The sequence below is a fragment of the Corvus moneduloides genome, chromosome 10 (genome assembly GCF_009650955.1).
Source record: "Corvus moneduloides isolate bCorMon1 chromosome 10, bCorMon1.pri, whole genome shotgun sequence".
NCBI classification, from domain to species: Eukaryota; Metazoa; Chordata; class Aves; order Passeriformes; family Corvidae; genus Corvus; species Corvus moneduloides.
Window position 1 is genome coordinate 19,925,057 of NC_045485.1, and position 21,536 is coordinate 19,946,592.

Genomic DNA, 21,536 nt, shown 5'->3' on the forward strand with positions numbered 1-21,536 from the left:
AGATCTTCATAGGCATAAGGAGGAAAGTGCTCTGGCTAACAAGACAGACAAAATGACACAGCACGAGCTGCATCACTTTGCAGTCCTGTATGTCCTTCTTCTGACCTAGGTGCAGTTACACTTCCAAGTAGAAAAAGTTCTGTCTCCTTGTCTGAGATTAAAATAAGGCTGAGTCCTGAGGTTTGCCAGAGGTGCCACATTCACTGGTCTTCTGGAAGGCAAGGGAGTTTTTCCATCCACTGCGAAGCTTCTCAACCCTTCGTATGATTAATGCTTCTATTTTTCCCCTTCATCTTTTGAGAGAATACTACATTATAGTTTAACATTTATCCTGATGTAACTTTGTATAGAACCAGTGCCCCATAGCTTTCAAAATGGGGTTCTTTCCTTAAAATCTGCTTCCTATTACACTTCTGGTTTAGAGAAAATGGGAACTGATTTTGATGCAATACTGGGGATTTTTCCCTCTGCACTCCAACAAATTTATCTTTCTCCCTTGTCTGAGGGCTGCTTGTTGGAAATAGCACAATTCATTGTCCCTTCAAGATAACAGCCTGCAAATATTGCTTGCCTCCTTTGCAGCAGGTAGGGGAAACATGAGAGTCCATTCGATCAGTTTAGGTGATTCCAATAGTCCTTGCAGAGATACTGAGACAGCCAGAAAATCTCTTGATGTCTGGCAAGTAATGAATGATTCGAAGCTTCCAGAAGGAATGACAGAATCTCTGTTCTTTGCAATTGATGATAAGATACTTAAATTTCCCAATATAAGATTGGGCATCTGGAAGCAAGGTGGTGTTAAGATTATTTTGGACTATTTTAGACTTACACAAGTCTAACTTCTTTCTGGAAAAAGTGATCTAATATTTATAACTCTGTTTCATAATCTCTTTTCGTTCACACAGCTTTATTATCCATTTCCTACTTATGACTGTAGCTCTTGAACATGTGATTTTTTGGGGGGTGATAGTAACAACTGCAATTGAATAGGATTAGGGCACTCTACATACACAAATTGCACAGCAACAAGATGAAATGTTAGTCCAAATATTACTCCAGCATTAAGAACCACTCTGTCCTGGACACCTTTCTATCTGCTTGAAAGCTAGAAATATTTTTACTTTTTGCCCTATTTCTGGGTGGCTTTGGGTCTTTCTGGCACAGAAGGCAAATTGAAATTCCAGTTACAGCTCTGAAACAGTCTCCTGCTTATTTTTCCGTTGCAGGGCTGCATTTATTCCCGACAGCACTGTCAAACCCCTTGAAGAGGACAGCTCCTGAAAATTACCTCCCTGCAGAAGAGATTATAATTTTTACCCACATCACTTCTTTATTTATGAGCTTGCTTCTTTCTCTTCTTGCTTTAAGGGCATAAAGAAAACAGAAGACTTTGTTTTTCTTTTTCTTTTCTTTTATTTTTATATTCTGATTCCAGAGGCTCTAGGTCCCAGTAGGATGTAATACAGTGCTTGAACAAGATTTCTGTTAAACTCAGAAGATTTTTATCTCAAGTGCTATGAGACACTCTCAAATGTTTTATGCAACCAAAGAAGACCAGGAGCTTTCTAAACAGAGCTTCTACCTGGTACAGGATCACAGTTAAAACACATTTTACACCATGAAACATTCCCCTTGGGGCAAAACTTGCCTTTTAACTACCGACAAACACACCCTGCACTACTGCTTCATCTGCCCAAGCTCCGCTCTCGGGGTGTGATGTGGGAGGACTGGTTCTAACAGGCAGCGAGGTGTGACAAAGGAATAAGTGAGGAGCTTTCAGAAAAGGTCTGATAACAAGTGACATGCAATGTTTAGACAAAAATGCTGCCTGACAGTCATCCACTGTCCATTTTAGGGTACTGCAGTGAGTCATTGAGTGCTTGACAACCAACCAAATGCTGAAGCTCAAGCATCTAACTGGGAATATTAAATACAAAAGTTTCTAAAAATGACACAATTTTTATATATTTTTAGTAGCTAAATACTATCCTGGTCAGACTCTTTTACTGAAGTAACTTTACTTTAGTAGGACTTCATGCCACGAGATTTTTCCCCTTTACCTGTTTTATGGCTGTCACAGTTATGACAAAGAATAATGGCAATCCACTGGTAATAGGACTGGTAGGGGTATCTATCATGAGCTAAAAGAAAAGAAAATGTGAAAATTAGCCCAAATTTTATTTTTACAATTGTACTTTCAAAAAAACCCCCAAAAAGCCAAATGAAGCAAGATGACAACTATTTTCCAAACTCTTCATTATAACCTGTATTTTTACATTTCCTGCTGATTTTCTCGAGCAAAATTCAGTTTCTGACAGCTAAATAATACGTCAATAATGATGCAAATAAATGTTTTAGAGCACAGAGCAGCCTTAGGCACATTTGTAAAGCATGTGACAATTTTAAGGGTCCTTACTAGAAGAAGGTATAATTTCATCCTACAAAAATGAATTCAAAAGTATATTACAAAGGAAAGAAATCTACATTTCATGAAGCTGTTTCAACATTCTATATGATCTACTGCCTACCAGCCATGTAGCGTATAACATCATCATTACATTTAGAAGTAAAAATAAAGCTAAGAACAGTAATTTCTAATGGTTTAGATATTAGAAAACACTTTTTTTTAGACTGCATCTTTCTGGTTGCCCCAAGTTAACATGCAGTTTTTACAGTTTGTGCTATTATTGCTGGCATGCCAAAAGTGCAGTGTACACACTAAGGTTCTGTATGTGGGGGGATGTTAGTGGTTCTCCTCTGCTGCAGGAAAAAATCAACATGGTCAAGTGCTGAAAAGGAAATATACACAAGAACTATTCAAAACCACAGACATTGATTTGATTCACTTTACCTGAGACTTATGGCATTGCTTTGGGAATCATTAAAGAAGAAAAGAAAAGTCATACATGAAGTTTACTCTGTTAACAGAGGAAGAACCTCACAAACAAAACAGATTATGCCACTTTATAATGCACACATGAGGTTTTTGGTTGGTTTCTTTCACAGATGATTTATAGAACACAACAAAAATGAGATCTAGCCTGCAATACTGTCTGTTCTTTAACTGTAGCACTTCAATTTCAGCTTGGCAGCATATTGACCAAGAAAACTCATACCAAAAGCATCTGATTTTTGGCTGGATAGGATTAATCATGAAATTTCTGCCATCTATACTCTCTCATTCTTTCTCAAGAGAAGGTTATATATGAAAATGAAGCAGGTTCTGTGCTACTGGAATTGTCATGCCAGCCTGCTGACTTTGCCTTGTCCACCAGGACACCATGATCCTCTGCCTGCCACACAGCTGGACACACATCCATCACACACACCTCGTGTCACCAAAATGCAGTCTGTCACCTTGCTTTGGGCATGCACATGTGTGGTGAACAATGTGGACTGGACTGTGCAGCAAGTTGAAATCACACAACGAGACCCTGCCCCAGCTCTGCCATCCCCAGTGGAAAAGGTGGAAATGAAAGACACTGCATGTTGGCCACACGAGATTCATAGGATAGGGAAGGTACCATGGTGGTCAGCTTTAAAGGGCACCTTTGTCTTATAAAAAGAAAAAAAAATTGATATTAATGAACTTCCAAAAGGGATTTGAATAAAAACAGAATTCCATTCTAACAAAGGAACAAAACTGACTGCAGCTTTTGTGCTGTTCTCTTTCCAAGAAAGCAGACAGACAAGACATTTCCCATACATGTGAGGGCATCCACATGTATGGGAAATTGACACAAACTGAGAGGAGAGGATTACACTCAGAACAGAATTTATGCCCTTAGATCCTTATTTGTTCACAGATGTCACATTTAGATACTACCAAAAGGCAACAGTTTGAAAAAACTGTGACACCACATCGAACTAAAGAGGTAAATCTGCATTAAAAAGAAATAAAAGCCACGCTGCCTGTGGTTACTTTACTAACATTTATGTTCCATCTTCAGCATGTTCCCATCTTCCTCATGCTGCAATATGTTAAACAGCATGAAACATTGCAACAGGAATGACACAGTCCATATTCTTAACTAGGTAGATGTGGTGGACAACACACTTTGTCAGCCTAAGTTAGAACTGTATGACTTTAGTCCAGCACAGGAATTTTTAGCCAACAAATGTCCTTCTTTCTAAATGTGAAAAAACAAGATCAAGTGACACAGGAGGCAATGGATTAAAAGTTGCAGATGTGGCCCTGATACTGACACCTTACACAATCAAAGACAAATTTTATGAACTCTTCACTCTCCCCATTCTTTGTCAGACGAGATGCACACTCTAAATGTTGGTGAATCACTGTGGAGGGCTCTACGTATTCAAAACATTCTATTTTATAACGAAAGAAAAGTTTGTGTAGCCCAAAATCTTGCCTCTGCCTCAGGTATTAATCAGTCTTTCAAAAGTTACTATCTCTCCTCTGAACCCTTCTCCCACTTATCCTTCACCTACTAAGCCTGCAATAGCTCCACAGAATTCAGGTAGATTACAGAACTGGAGGGGCAATGATCACAAAAAATTTTCAGACTCTCCTAATCTACTTGTGGATGTTTTTAATTAAAAGAAGTACGGTCTGCTACAATAGCCACAGCAATATTTCTAACATAAACTGTAACAATAACAGCACTAACTGAGATCTTCAAAACTGGCAAACTATCAATTTTAGCTGTAACATCTGCGTGTTCATTTTATGTGAACAAATTGAATTTGAGGATCTTGGAACTGTATCATGATACTCTGTTGATTTACAAAAGCAAGACACAAAAATAAGAAGGGTATCTGGAATTTCATTACTAACTTACGAGATTAAAGTTGTACTGAGGCAGACAACTGAATCCCTGTGCAATGGACTTTGAAACTGCGCACTTAAATACATTAGCATTCATGAAGATAAAACCTAAGGATAATACTTAAATTTGGACATAATTAGTTTTAAAGTTATATTCTTTGCCTAGAGAAACTGGAAATGTGTTCTTTTTACAGACAGAATATGTAAGTAGAGAAGTTAAATTCACAGAACAAAAATCAGTGGCAGAATTTACAACAAAAATTGCAATTTCCTGAGTATTATTCAACTTACCTGAACCAAAAATATAATGAGAAAATAAAAGTTGGCTACTCTTCTGAACTGCTCAAATAAGTTTTTTGGAACAAAATTCCACACTGTATACTGAAGGGAAAAAAAGGAGAGAGAGAAGAATAATTACGACACAACGTACAATTTTTCAGTGAAGTTCAGTTCCGCTCCCCTTGAACTCTCCTAACCTAAACCTTCTCATTCCCCAAGTCCCCTCCCCCAAACCCTACTCTTCTCCCACACAGAACTTCTGTACCCAATTTTTGTTGATTTCTTTTTATTTCCTCTGTTTTAAGTACAGCTAGCAGGGAAGTAAGGGTAGCAACTGCATTGCCTCTATAGGCCAAATTTAAAATGTTTTCCTCCAACTGGGACAGGGGCAGCTGGAGTCATTTGGCTGCTTGTATCCTGGGTAGGAGGGAAGAAATTAATTCCTGCAGCTGTAACATTCCCTCCAACACTACAGCGACAAGGCACATCCCCAGCATCAGCTCTATTGCTTTCAATCCAAGGACACACCGGGAGGGAATCCGCAACTGCAGTCCACTGCTGATTTATTTTATGCAGAGTACTGGCTTTCAACTTGGCTATTTTAAAAATCCTCATAACCAGCTTCATCCTGCCTTTTAAGTAGTTTGGGCAACAGTGGTTTAAAAACTACTTTTCTTCAGAAAGCCTGACCAACTTGCTTAACTGCTCTGTACTTGAGTTTTGAGGAAAGAAGGGTGAAAGAATGAGACAAACCACATATGAAGCAACCTAGCTTTTCCATCAAAACAGTTCAGAGCTTGTTTCATTTTGAATACTGTATATGCACCACTAGACATAATACAGATGTGCACATCTGCCACACGACTTCCTAAGTAACACATCAAGTGGTTTTGCCATGACAAATTGATTCCTTACCTTAGATGATATGATTCTGTTGTCTGCAAACTTCTGAGGAACATAATGGCCATGCTGGGGAAAACGATTTGCTATATAAATAGTTCTTGTGTCGCTTTGATGCGGTGGGTCAAAACCCTAAAACATAAAATAAAAAAAGACATAATCAAGAAAGTCAATTTTATTAACTGCTGTTTTGTAAAATTCTGTGGAAAAGGGCATTCAGATATCAAGCAGTAGTTTTTGAAATGCAAAGAAAATTATTGTATAAAATGGAAGTCTGCTGTGTCCAGAGAATTTTCAAGAACTGGGGGAAAAAAACCCGAAATCTAAATTTTGAGGTTGTGTACTCATTCTGAAAAAAAATGAAAGAAAAAACTCCCATCTCAAGAAGGATAGAGAACACTTGCTACCATGCAAACTTGATGCCCTGCAAAACTTAAAAGGAAGAAATAGAAATGGAGATGAAAACATAAACAAATTACAAAACCTCACAGTCACGCTCACGATAACCCTAATAAAACACGTTATTAAGAAAAATAAAAGGTCAAAATATACAAGCTATACAAGTATGCTGTGGTAACTGGACTTTGAAAAGATTCTCACCACAGAAAAGCCAAAAGCATATGCATCTGACCAGACAGCAGCAATTTTCCAAACAAGTTCTATCTCCAAGAACTAACACTTTGTCTCACTTCAAATGTAATTTCCTGCCATTACCACCAATTCATACATAAATGCTGGCAATGCTGAAAGCAAACTCATAGGGGAAAAAAAAAGCATACTCAGAAATACTTATCAATAATTTCCTGCCAAAACACATGATCTGAGTGAGGTTCCTGGGAATCAAAGCCCTGTTTCAGGTCTAATGGTCAGTGTTTTCATCATCTCCCTCTTGAAGTGGAACACAAGTGTTAAACCTGCAGATGACACCACCCTGGGACTGCAAGAATACCAAATAAGAGAAAATTCTTGACCAACCAGATGCACAGAACACAAAGATCCAGCACAAAGAAACAGCATCTAGAAAAAGAGAATAAAACCCCATAAAAGAATTTTGTAGAAAAATGTCAAAGGCTATAGCAGATCACAGGCTAGACATGAGTCATCAATGTGATCCCACTGAGAAAAAGGCCTTCAGTGCAGAGGAGTCTGGAGGAGGAGTGGGAGCCACAGCTGAAGCACTGTGAACTGACTGGACAACACCCAGAGGAGTGGAACATGAGCCCCAAGAGATCCTGAAAACATGACATATAATGCAAGGCTGAACAATCTAAAAAGCAAAGAGCACACAAATTAGAGTCATTTAGCCCAGAGAAGAGGAAACTTGGGATGTCCTAGTAAATCTCCTGATACACAGAAGATTGTTCCATTACTTTGAAGGACAAAGAAGAACAAAAGTAAGTAGGCTTAAGTTGCAGGTAGGAAAACTTATGTCTGGGTATTGGAAAGCAAACAAATTCCTTTGTTGTGGAAAGGAATAATTCAGCACCAAAATAAGTCATGAGGGAAGGCTGCAATGTCTGTAACACAAGGGTTTATATCTAGGTCATTCAAGTCTATCTTTAATTGAGCCTTTCCTGGGGCTACATGACTCACCAGAACCCTCCCTTCTGACCCGGAGAAGCAGGTGATGGCAAAAGACAACAAAACAGTAATAATTCAGATAACAGGCCAAGAAAACTACTAAAGTAAAAGGCAAAAAGCTTTAAGACGTGAAGTAAATTAGTGAATTAAATCTGGAACAGTTGTTTGATTGGGAATCAATGACTGTCTGCAAAGTGGTGAATTCCAGCATCAGCATCACACACATTCCTAATCTTAGAACCAACTTGCAGAGTTTACACAATCTCCTTATTCTTCGAAGCCAAGTGCAAGGACAACTGGTGGTGTCCTTTGCTAGAAAGGGCATTACCAATTCCACTACTGCAGGTGAAGAAAATGTACTTGCAGTTGTGTTGCTCCACTTGTAAATGAGGCTCAGAGGTTTGTTCATGAAAAAGTGACACTTCACATAACTCCACCAGTTAACTATGGAAGATGAACAGTGAGTACAATGACTGACATAAGAAATGCTTGGTAAAACCAAACAACTTTTTAAATCCATTAATATCTCTAATGCAGGTCATTAGGTATGTTCACATTCAAGATGCTGTCATTTTAAAGTAAAGGAATAATCAAAAAATCCTCTCAAACATACAAATGTTTGTGTTTGGCATCATTACTACAGAAACATTCTGCTTTAGAAAGAAAGAGGTCCAGAATAATGAAGGGAGAAAGAAAGGAAGGGGGATTTTTCAAAGAGATTTGAAGGAGAATAAACTTCAGATGACAAGCAGTGGAAGGCTGGTCTAGTCACATGCTCCAGAGTGAAAACTTGTTTAAAGACTGGAGCAGGGAGACAAAAAGCAGATAGGGGAAAGGATGGAAAAAAAAATACACAGGATACCAAAAGCAAAATGCAAGGAACTGTTCACAGCTTTAAGAAAAGAAATACAATCATGAAAGGAAAATGAAAAAAAATGTACCTGTTAACTGCTGACACAAAATTCAAAGAGAACAGCATTTGTAGCAGAACATTTTGGATAGCTGACATTAGTGACACAGTATTTCTAAATCAATCCAAAAGATGCCACAAATAAAAGTGTTTTGCAAGCAAGAAAAAGCACACCTAATTAATAAGACTTCGTACACAGCTCTCTTCTACATCTCAGAAAATGTCTGGCACTTACAAAATGCCAGACATCCTCACTTTGGAAAGTCAGATTCTACAGCCTGAAAAAATTCCACTCGAAATCAAACAGATGTAAAGCAAGGAAAAAAACCACAAAGAGCAAGAAAACAAGTGGCAGTCTTCTTTCTGACAGTGATAAATTCTAACCTGCATGCCACTTGCTGAACGCTATTAAAAGATAAATCAAAGATTACTGAGTGACTAGAATATCACTGATTTTTTTATATGCTCTTTTTAGGCCACTTTCTGAGCACCTGAAGGTTGATGAGTTTGATGACATTTCATGATGAAGAGTAAAGACCTCTGTACAACTCCAGCCTCACTGCACAAGCACTTCTATTAGAATGAATACCTCTGCTGAAGCAGACTCAGATGATTAAAAGCAAGAACTCTATTTTCCAAATAAATCAGAATCTCAGGCCATACCAGTTTACAGGTGCAGTTGTGGAGCTAAAAGAGCTTGAATTTGCAGTCTATACAGATTTAATTCTGTTTTGTTGACATTTGCCACAGAGAAGGCACAGAAGCTGTGCAGTCAGCAGATCACAATGCACATGCAAGGCAGGCCAGGGACAAAAATCCTTCAGTTGTCAGAGCTGTGGTTGGAAAAGGACACATCCCTGACAACCTCAGTGACTTGACTGTAGTCACAGCGGGAAGTGAGTGTCAGAGCTTGGAACAAGACTCGTATTTCCTAAGTTTTATGACCATAACTACTAAAAATCACTTGAAATTAGCTAAAAACTCTGCCATCTCATAATTAGCTGATGAGACCATAACCAAGCAGATCTTCCAGAGAAATTTTAATTACACATCTCTCCAAGGAAAATTCTGCACAGGAATTGAACTTCATTATTAAAGAGCTGAAATGCCTTTAACTCTTCTCTAACTATGGGGCTGGTCACAGAGCCTGCTCCTGACACAAAACTGATTTGTAGTCCAAATTTCTGCCCAGCAAAGGGATTTTCCATGGTAATTCTATGCAGCCAGCAAAGCTGTGCAGAAAGCACACTGTTTCCTAATTTCACTTAATAGACAGTTCTCTCTCTTTCTAACGTCATTCTCCAACTTAGCTGCAAAAGTAGGGTAACATGCCCTTGTCAAAGGATTTCTGCAGCTAAACAGCATGAGCAGAGAAACCTTAGAGTCTTGCGAAGTGATTGTCACCAATCTCTTTCCAAAAAAAAGTTAGTTTTCCTGCAGTTATCAAGTGAAGTTATTTCTACCCAAGTTCACAGATGACTGATTTCAAAACAAATAATGCTGAATATATTATAAGAACTGGTATTTAAGGCTTCTTGACCAGGTATATTACAGGCATATATATTACATGAATCACCTTTAAATAAAACTTGACCATAAGATGAAGTGACCTGATTTTCTCCCCTTCATGTTGCAAATTAAATCCAGATTTATTGGCTAAAGTTCAGTCCTTCAGATGATTTATAAACACAAACCAGGCATTATCTACCCTTGGAATACAGCCCTCATTTAATCTTTGATACACACCTCCCCAGCAGAAATTCTGCACCCAAATGAACTTTTGGTTTTGAAAATAGCCTAAAAGCACACCACTTACATACAGTACACAGATGCTCGAGTCAAACTGATTTATAAAGCACAAATGAAAATAACCTTTAAAAAAAGAAAGAAAGAAGTGATTCATAGTTTTCATTTTTTATAAATTTCAATTACTCTAAGCAAAGTCGAAGTAATTTTTACTGAACTTCTTCAGCAATGATTTCATTACTGTTCTAAAAGTTAGACATTCTCTGTGCAGTAATCAGGCCCCTTTAAATCAGCACAGAAAACATATCCTGGGGAACTGAGGAGAAATATTTGACTGCAATTTTATGCAATGTATTTCATGAAAGAAACAGGATTCAACAGCCACCCCCAAACAACCCTTTCCTACATTTTGTCTGCATCTCAACCACTGTACTTGGAGAACTGCCCATCAGCCATCAGGTAAGGAAAACAGATCTTTTTCCCCCAGTTTTTTTAATATGTCATACCAATTGGTCATATAATAAAAAGCTTCCCCGTGAAAGAAGAGTTTTACACTGCTGCTGAGGAAGCCTCAATAACACGGATAACAAATCAGGAAATCAGAGAGGAAGCACATGAGAAGCAGCACTACAAAAAAGATCCTCCTAACACCTGCAAGTGTAAACAAAGAAAAGACAAAAACGCTTTTGCAGTCAACTTGTTGCTATAACATACAAATCTACTGAAGACTCTTAGCACTTCAACACCACTACTAATGCATGTCAGTGTGCACCAATGCCCCCCTCCCCACTCTACAGCACTGTTAAGTTAGCAGAAATCCAAATCCTTCAGCAAGGATTAGTGACGTGAGACCAACAAACAACACATCAATCTCATTATCAAGCTTTGCAATACGTGCATTGATAATCATTAATCATCTGACAGGTGATTTTTGCTGATGACTTGCATAAACTCAGTATACTTTAGTATCATCTCCCAGCGTTTCTTATTCATTACTCACAGCTTTTAAGGGAGGGGAAGAAAAACCAAACTTAAATTTGCCAAAAGAACTTCTGCTATGTGACTACTGAAAAGTGAAAGCGATTTGAAAGAAGGAAGTCTCATTCAGAGCCTCTTCCTTCTTTCAAAAGCCACACTGAACACTACAGACAAAAGCAGCAGTTCCCCCAAAAACCTTCTGAATATCATATACTACTTAATAAAGCTAATAAACAGAAGAAAACTTGGTCTCAGAAACCCTTTCTCCTAGGGAAGTGACTTGACTGATTGTGGCTGCAGAAGCAGAACACCACATTTCCTGGCAGACAGCCCAAAAGTCTGCTATTACACTGCTGTCAAGATATATTTTGATTAAAGGTGTTTTGAGGAAATGGATTTTCTTGCTTTGGATTTTCTTCTGACTATACATAGAATACTCTTCCCTCTGTCAGATAAGATGATCTATTCACACTCCACGCCCATTTTCAGAAGTCTGTGTAAATTTGTACTCCATACAGTGAGCCAATAATTCTTTCAGTCACGTAACTGGGCAGTAGTCAAACTGAATTTGCCTTATCAAAGGTTAGCATGAAGGAAGAAACAGCCTCTCACAGCAATTTAAAACACTGCTCTAACAACTAAAATAGTGAATCAGCTGAAGCACTCTGATGTGTACACAGTGCCATGCAATTCGTTCCCCCCCTTTTAAATATCACTGCAGTAAAGAAATAAAACTGTACTAAAAGTTGTGCACTACTCATGCAACTTCCTCTTCCCACTTACTGTATCTACAGCTGTTCAAAATATCTGATAATAAATCATGTTGTAACCTCCTAAAAGACCTATAACCTGATCATATTATTTTGTGAAAACACACCCTCTAGGCAACAAGGCCTGAGAAATCATGGGGCAATAACCCTTCCTTTCACAAAGTTAAAATATGCCTAGTACTGTATTAAGAAAAGTCATACTGGTGCTCGCCACAAAGTCCTGGTTACATAGAGCTCAAGTTGTTCTTATGTTACATTCTATTTTGTCAAGATGGCCACCAAATATAACCTGGAAAAACCCCTACTTAAAATTTAAAAAATCACCTATCTTCTCTTTATTTATCTGCAAACATAACAAACAAGGTAAACTGGCCTCGTTCACTGCTAACATACTGCCCTGCACCAGTTTCTCTGCTCAGGTCACTGATGCCAAACATACTGGTCTATTAACATCAATAAAATAAGAAAGGAAAAATGAGCTGAACGGGCAAGTTATGCTTTCTAATGCAGCACTCTGAAAGACTGCTATGGCATGTCCAGTTCTTGTTAGCAGCAAAGGATTTGAATAGAGATTCAGGTAAATTGTTTAACTCTAAAATAGTCCAACTTGCATCAATGAAGGAAATGGCTTCTTACTCTCCTCTACAATTCTAATCACAGAATTTATAAAGCATAATCCATTTTGGACTTCATATGATAAAACAAGCCTAAGACCTTGTAACAGCTGCTCTTTCACGACTGTCTTCAACAGAATGCCAAGATTCACAGTTTTCCTTCCAGTACCCAGAGAGGGCCTACAAGAAAACCAGGGAGGGACTGTTTACAAGTTCATGTAGTGATATGACAAGGGAGAATGGCTTTTAACTGAGAGAGGGCTGATTTGGATTAGATATAAGGAAGAAATTCTTTCCTGTGACGGTGCTGAGGCCCTGGCACGGTTGCCCAGAGAAGCTGTGGATGCTCTATTCCTGGAAGTGTTCAAGGCCAGGTTGGATGGGGCTTATCCTCTTGCCTCAATGTGTTTAACCAACCAAATGTCTGTAACACATTCCTCGTCCTTGCTTTATTTTAGGATCCTCCCTGTCAGACACACAGATCATCAATAACTTTTGCTCAGATGCTTTTTGGAAGAAAAGAGACTTTACAATAAATGTGTCTTCAGCTCCAATGAAGGAAGAAACTTAGTTAACATTTAGGTTCTAACACGCAAGCCTCAATCCCAGAGGCAGGGCTAGTGGCTCCCAAGTTACATTTCAAGGCCAGTCAGTGCTCTCTAACTCCTTTTTTCTTTTAAAAAAATGCTTTATGTAAAGTCCAAGAAGTTGAAGAGACATTGAGGCTTGACAGTATCTGCGGTCCAAAATGCTTGGTCTTTTGCCATTTGCTCCCAAAGCAGCCCATTGCTCTAACATGGAAATGAAGATGCTTTTGAAGTTCCAACCACACAGTTCTAATTTCTGAACTGAAAGTTTTCCTTTGTGGGCTCCAGCAATTAAGTTTTCTTTATCTGCAATATCATCATCCTGTCAGGTGTGTACAAAAGGAGAGTAGGCAAGATTTTTAAAGCTGAAGGGTGACTTCAGACACCCATCAGGAGACAACCATAGGGCATCGCATTTTATAAAATAAGAATTGAGAGCTCAAAAATCACAAGCCACTTTTTCAGAAGACTTCTCAAAATATATAAACTACATTGAACACGGAAAGTACTACAATTCTGCAATAATCTATCACAGAAATAGCAGCTATTAAACAGGCCACATTAAGAAATACAGAACCAATGCAAGAAATGAAACATTTAATATACAAATCCTCCACATATCTTGAATGAACATAGTATCTTGGAAGAAGAACCCCCCAAGTGCATCCTTTCTGTACATTCCCTGCATTTGTTAAGTAGGTTTATAGAATATTTTCAATATTAAATAAAGCATTCAAATCTGTGACAGGCTATGAACTTTCTCTTAAAACTAGAAAGCAGCTCAAATTTTGTAGATAGCAATTTCACCATAAAAAAATTACATCTGTCAAGTCCATGACAGGAAAAATACAGAGCAATCATACATTCCTTCACATACTGGCATTCTATATACGTTATTATCTTAAAATGAAATGCTGTTTACCCTCTGCTTTGAAGAATCATTTATAAAAGTATTTTACACCAGCATGAAGGGCTCCTGTTCTGGAGTACTCATACAGCCATTATTGAAAACCCCTGTTTTCAATATTTGGATTTGTTCTAGTAGGCAATAGCTACTTATGCCAATCAGTTCCTGCGCTGTGAGTCTAATTCACATTTTCTTTCAGCATGGAAAAAACCCAACAAATCCTTTCCAAAAGCATCTTCCCCCAAAATCACCATTAAATAATAAATCTTAAGGCTTTTTCAAAACGTGTGCCAAAATTATACTGACAATTGCTGACAGTGGCTGCTCAATAAATTTCACAGGAAGAGAATTAGCTCATAGCTGGAAGTGTCTAGCTCTTCCTTTTAACATGCCTTGAGAAAGCCTGCTCTGTAAAACATTACAGTTTGAGTCTACTGCATCCATCCAAAAGCATTTTTAGTTCTAATTCCATTTCGAACGTGATTTATAACCTAAGCGCCAGTTGAATGCCTGCTTTCAAGACAAGTGTACAAAGTAGTCTATCCTTAAAGCTTGGTAAACCTTAAGCTTCCTTTCCATTTTGTTGCAATTCCCTTTCCAAACAGACATGTAAATGTCTACAAAAATGTGCACAACCACACAAAGGAGCACAAAAACGTGCAAAGGAGTAACGAAATGCAACAACAGATGACAACATGTATTTTGGGGGATAAACCATACAAAACCTCTTCCCCTAGTAAAACATTTCAGGATAAAAACAAACAGTTTGCCTTTTGTCTACATCATTATCTCTCCTTCCCATTTACAGGAAAGTTCTCCTTTCCCAGACTTATTTTTATTCAAAGTAAACAAGGAAAAAAATCCTCTTAAGTCACTGCATGTGGGAGGCCAAGGAATTGCAGGGGTTTGTTTTTTAACTCACAGTGTAGTTCTCAGTCCTCCTTTCTATCTTTTCTACCGTGGTCTGTAGTAATGTTAAGTGGTTTTCTCAACAGCAGGTGGAAAGACATTTGTATTAAAAAAAATAGTCAAGCTGCAAATATGTCACCTGTGTTTTGCTGGAAGATATGACCTTGCATTTACAGAGACACTTTGCCACATCTATTTTGCTGCAGTTCTTATCTGCTGGCTTAACAAACAGATTTAGTGCTAGAAATTGAAGGATTTTTTTCAGAGGTAAACTTTTTCCTGGTGACATAGTTACAAAACCAGTCATAACTACTAAGCACATCACAATACAGTCAATTAAAAGCAAGAGCAGATCATCAGTGAAAGTCACAAGTCATGATGCTTTTAATGAAATTTAAACACATTGTTAAATTTTTCTTTTATAACTTGTCTCTCCATCCCAGAGGAAAGCAAATGTCAGATTTAATGAAGTCAGCCAACCCATTTAAAACTAGAAAAAAACCAATACCAATGTTATTCAAAGCACATGTTGAATGTTATTAAATTCAGCACATATTTACTTGCCTTAGATTATTAATTTTATCTTCCACTGAGAGTACAGAAACAATCTCTGAGCAGTAAACAGAGCCTTCTACCCATCCCACCAGATACTCCCTACTGACCAGAACATAAATAAGTTTTGCTCATTGTCAACAAAATTCTATTTTTCGCCCTTATTTTTTTCCCTCTTCTCTCTTAGTCACATAAAACCCATAAGCAGACAGAAGTTATTAAGGGAGCAGGATCCTGTTAGTGCAGGAATATCATACAGTCAATTAAATAGTCCTATTATTGAGTGGTAAGTGGAAATATGGCACAACAAAAATTTGCTGCTTAAAAAAGCTCATGGCTAGGAAAACAAAGAAAAGAGGATGGGAAAAAATACAGGTCGAATATCCAAGTCTCACAGCAAGGCAGCACATCAGACAACACCAATCTTCCCATTTTTAAATGTCTTTTAAAGTCTTTGAAAGAATCAGTGTCAAGACTGGTTTGATTAGGTTTTGGTATGGAGATTGAGAGTTTAATTTTCATGAGGTAAGACTTAAGAATTACACACAGGACACAACGGATGTCTCCATTTGGAGCAGACAGCTGGCTGAAGACAGGGCCAGGTTCTGCACGCTTTGGAACACATTGTGCTGCAAATGTATCAGCCCTCAGCAGTCCCAGAATACAAAGAGAAAATAAGGTTAAAAGACCCAAACACATGGGAGCACTAGTCCAGCAGATCAAAGAATATCTCTAGCAAAAAAAACGGGCCACATTTTCTCCTGTACTAAGTTACAGGAGGGGAGTCCTTGACCTCCAGCTCTCAAACTGCTCTAGCAAAGCAACGCAACCTTTGGGCTGTTCCAACATGCACAGTTCAGAAGGTATTAACTGGGCACTCTGAACCACAGGAACTCTTCTGAGCAAATAAGCATTTATTTTTTATTTTCCTAGCATAAAATAACAGGCACCCACTTAGTTTTAACCAGAAAGGGGAAGACACTTCATTGACAAATAAAAGGGGGAAAATTGTATTCCAGGTTAGCAAGGTGATTTCAGAAGCTAAGATTCTGTCATTAGATTAGTTTAAAGTACTTTTGGCATTCAGAAAACAGAGGGAATTCTTTGGGGGGGAAAGAAAAAGGTAACTGTATTCAGTAAAATGATTAAGTAAAAATAATACACATTTGTCAGTGCTAACAATGAGGTAAACGCTGTCCACCTTGTTCAGAATGCCAGTAACTGCAAGGTATTACAAAATACCATCTGTCCTCTCAGAACATCTTAACAGTAACCAGTATCTGAAAGGGAAAAAAAACCATCCCAGACACACAATCCCCTAGTGCTAATCTATTTGAGAACATCCCCTTATTAGTAGAAATTTTTCATTAGAACACATCTAGAAGATGAAGAAGAACACTCCTACAGATACAGGGCTGGCTGTGGAGGATGTGAGGTGTGACAGGGACTACCTACACAGAACAGTCAAAAACATTCCTGGTGATCACCCTTCAATGCAGCCTATGGAGAACTTCTGGATTTGATAAACTCCTGACATCCCTCCCAATCTGAACCTTCTTGTAACCATGAAATAAATAAAATAGTCTGGTAACTACGTTTCACAGTTAATCAATAGATTTTATCTTTGATTTACAGTTAAGTAAGAAAGCTGCCTTTGCCAAAATACCCAGCTCTCCACAGCATTAAAGCTGTTGTGCACTACAGCATTCAGGTTCTTAAACTGCAAAGATACTCTGCCAAATCCAGCACAGCACTTGTCTTGAATTGTCATTTATAAAAGAGGGGCTAGGCAGGCAGCTCTTAGGTTTTCTTTATGCAGTATCCTCTGTACATCATTGAGCTAGACAACAGATCAAAAGGCTCAAACTCCTCATAACAGCAATAGAAATCCTGAGACCCTTCTACACTTGACAAGACTAATAATTCAAAATTATGCAGCTAAAATCATACGTACATTCTACCACAATTTTCAGAGACCACCCTGCCAAAGGTGTCATTACTTTCTGTTAATAGCACTGCAACAGCTCCTGTGCAACTCCCTGTGCATTATCAGGCATCAGCACAGCTCAAACGCTGTCATAAACCCACAAAATGAGAAGTGGAACAGAAAGTCCTGGGTGTTACAAATGTCACCGTACTCTCGTTTTGTGTTGGTACGGCACGAACTCGACCATGGGAGCCACAATAGCACTTGGTACACAGATTAGCCATGAGGTCTAACCCATCATATCTGGAAATGCAAATAAAACATACTGTGCTATTCCTGAATATTAATGATGCTTCCTATCAACTGTTGTTGATCCGGTTGCTTTTTTCAAGCAGAGCTGGCTGTGCCTGTGGCGTTATGCAACCCTCCAAATCCACATGCCTACTGCTCTCTGAGCTCTCAAGGTAACAGAGCTGGAACCCAAACATTTCTCCCGCCCAAAGCTTATTTTTGTCACGGCATTTTACTCAAAGCCATGAATTCTAACTCCATTTGTCTCTATATTTTTTCATTACTAAAACCTAAGTACTTCCAACTATTAACTACATACTATAATATCACATTAACTAGAAAGTTAACGACTTACTATGCAGCTTATTTAGCATGAGGCAGCATCAGATGGAGAAAAAGTGAAAAACTGTCTCTCTAGGATGGTGTGAATTGTTTCTGAGCAAAAAAACCAGACTGAAGGCCAAGATACCAAACAACCTGATGATTTGTGCCACATAGGCACTGAAGGCTGTACTACTGTCACCAGTTTCTTAGATACAACAAATCACTAAAAAACATCTAATACTTCAGTTAAAAAACTGTTACGGACTTGTAAGATGATAATAAGGATGAAGGAAGTCTTACATTCTCAGCATGTCTCCTCAGAGGACTGCTCATGTCTTTCTATCCCTTTCTGTAGCTCTACAGGCATGCACAGGTCTTCACAGAGCAAAGCACAGCAAAGCCACCACTTTAAAAACTTAGCGAAAATAGTTTGAATTCTGTACTAGGTCCTCTCCTTACTTTAAGTTCACCTGCTTCATTTTCCCTGTTGCCTTTACAACCCTTGACAATGCAAGTTCTCAAGGCCATATACATTCATGAGCACTTAGTATATGAAATACTGTTCTCTTAAGCAAACAAGAAGTTGCAAAACAATTCATTGGTTTCATACAGAGAGTACTTAATAACTACTTAAAAGCACCTTCAGCAAAGTACGAGTACCTCCCCCTTTACCCAATCCCTTACTACTTTTCCAGCATTTCTGCACACCAACGATTTTCTTTTGTATTACTACAACATCCCCCTTACATCACTCCCACGTATTTGCCTGATTCCAACCCTCCTGTATGGATGAGGACCCTTTTTTTAAAACCCATTGCCACATCAAGCACAGGTACAAATGCACGTTCCAAAGGCATCCAAACCTACGCATTCTTCTCTTCTCCTCTCAGACACAGATTTTGGCACCTTTTGATTCAAATATTTCTGACACCTCACTCTTCCTACTCATTCTGGTTATTTTGTCAGCATCTTTCCCCATGTTTTTAGCCCTCTGACTCTCTTTCAGAACCTAAACATCACAGCCATGTGAACAAGCAAACATATGGTGGGATCTATGTTAAACCAGTGATTACAGACAGGGATGAGCTGTCTGAGTGTCTTTAGGAAGAAACATGCAGTGTGATACCTATCTTAGGCCATTTTTCATCTTTATGAGCTGTGAAACAACCAAGCCATTAACATCTGTGACGTCAATAGAAAAAAACCACACAAAACACATATCATTGCAATAATTTTTTCTCATCAGTATCATATTTAAATGTCTGCCAAGAATCTTGACTTTTTATTGTCCTGCTTTTCTACTACACTAATTCTTCCCCGTCAAGACTACTGTGAGTTTGAAACAGTCATTTTCCACCAGTTTCCTTTAGAAGCACTAAAACCTCCTACTGCCAAGTTTATTGCTCATTTTGATACACTTATCTTTTACTTTCTATTAAGGGCAAACAGATTTCTGGAAAGCTAGTCAGTGTACTACTCGCAGTGAAAAAAGCAACCATGTTTGATACATGAATTGCTAGCACTGATACAGTCCTAATCTAAACTCTACAGACGACAGCATAATGCTGCTTTAAAAACCACACACACAAACCTCAAGCCACCTTCAAGTGGAAAATGACAGCTATATTACACCAAACAGGCTTTTTTTCTAGAAACCAAGTGTACAACTGTAACAGAACAGAAGAGTGCAGTCAGAGCTCAAACAGAGCAATTAATTTCCAGGTCAGTAACTCTTGGTGTCACACCAAACTAGCAAGCACTGTCAAGCTGCCACTGAGACCATCACCACAAGCACTCTGCCTCAGACACAGAACTGGGAAAATCTATGGGCCATGGGAAACGAGGTCAGGGAAAAACAGGAGGAAAAAGAAAACACTAAAATTTTTATCTTTTTTTTTTTTTTTTTGGTAAAAAGTGATGCAACAAATTAAACAAATCATTCGTGAGACAGAAGCTTTAACAACTAAAATGTGAAAACCTAACTAATGTAAGCCCTTGCACTAACCTGGACAACATCCGTGATGCAAAGTAACTCCAATGAATGGAACAAGTCATTTTACAAATACATCATTTAGAAAGAATTTCTCCCTCAGAGAAAATTCAAGTGGGATAATGCCGGTCCGGGCAGGAAGCCGGCCAATAGTTTAAATCAAAATTGTGAAACTCAATGTACTTTCCTGCTACAGCAGCACAGACGTGACAGCCACAGCCGCCTGGTTTCCCCTGCTCGCTCTAGCCCAGCACAGCAAGCAGCGCCTGTGTAGGGGACAGGCACCCTCACTGCCTCCTTTTTCAAGTGGTTTTCCCCGCCAAAAACATTTCACGGATGTTTTCCTTCAATTTCTTTCACTTTCAAATCCTCAGCACGCAGCGGCTGCAAAGCGCTCAGGTACGGGGAAATAAGAGAGAGACGCACGTCGGGTGAAAAAGCCTTAAAACATTTCGCAACGGGAAGGAGGAAGAAGCTGCGAATCTCTGAAGTGTCGGTCCAGGGAAAAAGGCACCGTCATTTCTCCGGGAAGTTTGGGGAGCCCTTCCCAACGGGGGCCGCACGTAAGGGAACGCGCTGTCCTCTGTGCCAAGGGGGTTTCGAGGAAAAAAAAAACCCACAAAAAACCCAACCAAAAGCCAAAAAAACCGAAACAACCCAAACCCTCGAATACAGGTGAAAAAAAAAAAATTAAAAACCCGACAATAACGATCCAAGTGCAGCCTGCGGGTCTCCCCAGCCCCTGCGGGGGGAAGGACTCTCCTCCCTTCCGCACCCCGGCCCCGCTCCTCCGCTTCCTCCGCGGACCCGCGGCCCGAGCAGCGCCATCGGGACGGGGCCGAACCGAGAGCCCGCCCTGCCCGGGGCGCGGGGGGTGCAGGGGAGGCACCTACCAGCTGCTGCCGGACCCAGCGCAGCATCCCCGGCGGAGCGGGTCGCGGCCCCCGCAGCGGGGCTCCCTCGGCAGTGCCGCGCCCTCCCTCCGCTGTGGCCGCCGCCGCCTCAGGCCAGCCGCCCGCCGCGGCTGCTCCCCATGGCGCGGGGCCCACGCCGAGTCAGGAGCGGCACAGCCCCGCCGGCGCCCCGAGCCGCGGCTGCCGCCGCCATCACAGCACGGCCGCTGACACCCGGCGGCTGCGGCCGCCCCGGGAAGTGACGTGGCAGGGCGGGGAGAGGGGCCCGGGTGAGCGTTGGAGCCGTGAGGGGGGAGCCGCCGTCGCCTACTCTGGGCCTGGGCTGCCGTGGGCCGGCTGCTCCGCTGCCCCGCGGTGCGGCTTCTCGGGCACAAGAGCCGTGCGTGGGCCCGAGTGTTCCTCGGGCAAAATCGCAGCTCCCCACACGGGCTCCGGCCGCAGCCCGTCAGCGCTCAGCGTCCTCAGCCAGGGCTTCAGCGTATGAGGGCCCCCTGTTCTACCCAGATGAAGCTACTTCGCAACTTGATTGTTTTATCTTCGTTTTCTTGTGAAAAATGCAAAGGGTACACAT

The 21,536-nt window shown here is 39.9% G+C and overlaps 1 protein-coding gene across 12 annotated transcripts in view; it reads right to left on the reverse strand.

Moving 5' to 3' along the window:
• The window catches only part of ATP11B (ATPase phospholipid transporting 11B (putative)), a 65,506-nt gene extending 44,399 nt beyond the window's left edge, over positions 1 to 21,107 (reverse strand). For 3 of the 12 annotated variants that reach the window (XM_032120200.1, XM_032120194.1, XM_032120202.1), the window contains exons 1-4: positions 20,945 to 21,105; positions 5,981 to 6,097; positions 5,078 to 5,167; positions 2,061 to 2,141 (exon numbers count right to left, since the gene is read on the reverse strand). In XM_032120200.1, coding sequence (XP_031976091.1) covers positions 2,061 to 2,141; positions 5,078 to 5,167; positions 5,981 to 6,097; positions 20,945 to 20,971 — 315 coding nt within the window. In that variant the 5' untranslated portion in view covers positions 20,972 to 21,105. Of the gene's footprint in view, positions 1 to 2,060; positions 2,142 to 5,077; positions 5,168 to 5,980; positions 6,098 to 20,944 lie in introns of all 12 variants that reach the window. The other 9 variants (XM_032120193.1, XM_032120198.1, XM_032120201.1 and 6 more) reach the window with 6 other exon arrangements.
• Between the last annotated feature and the right edge of the window lie 429 nt (positions 21,108 to 21,536).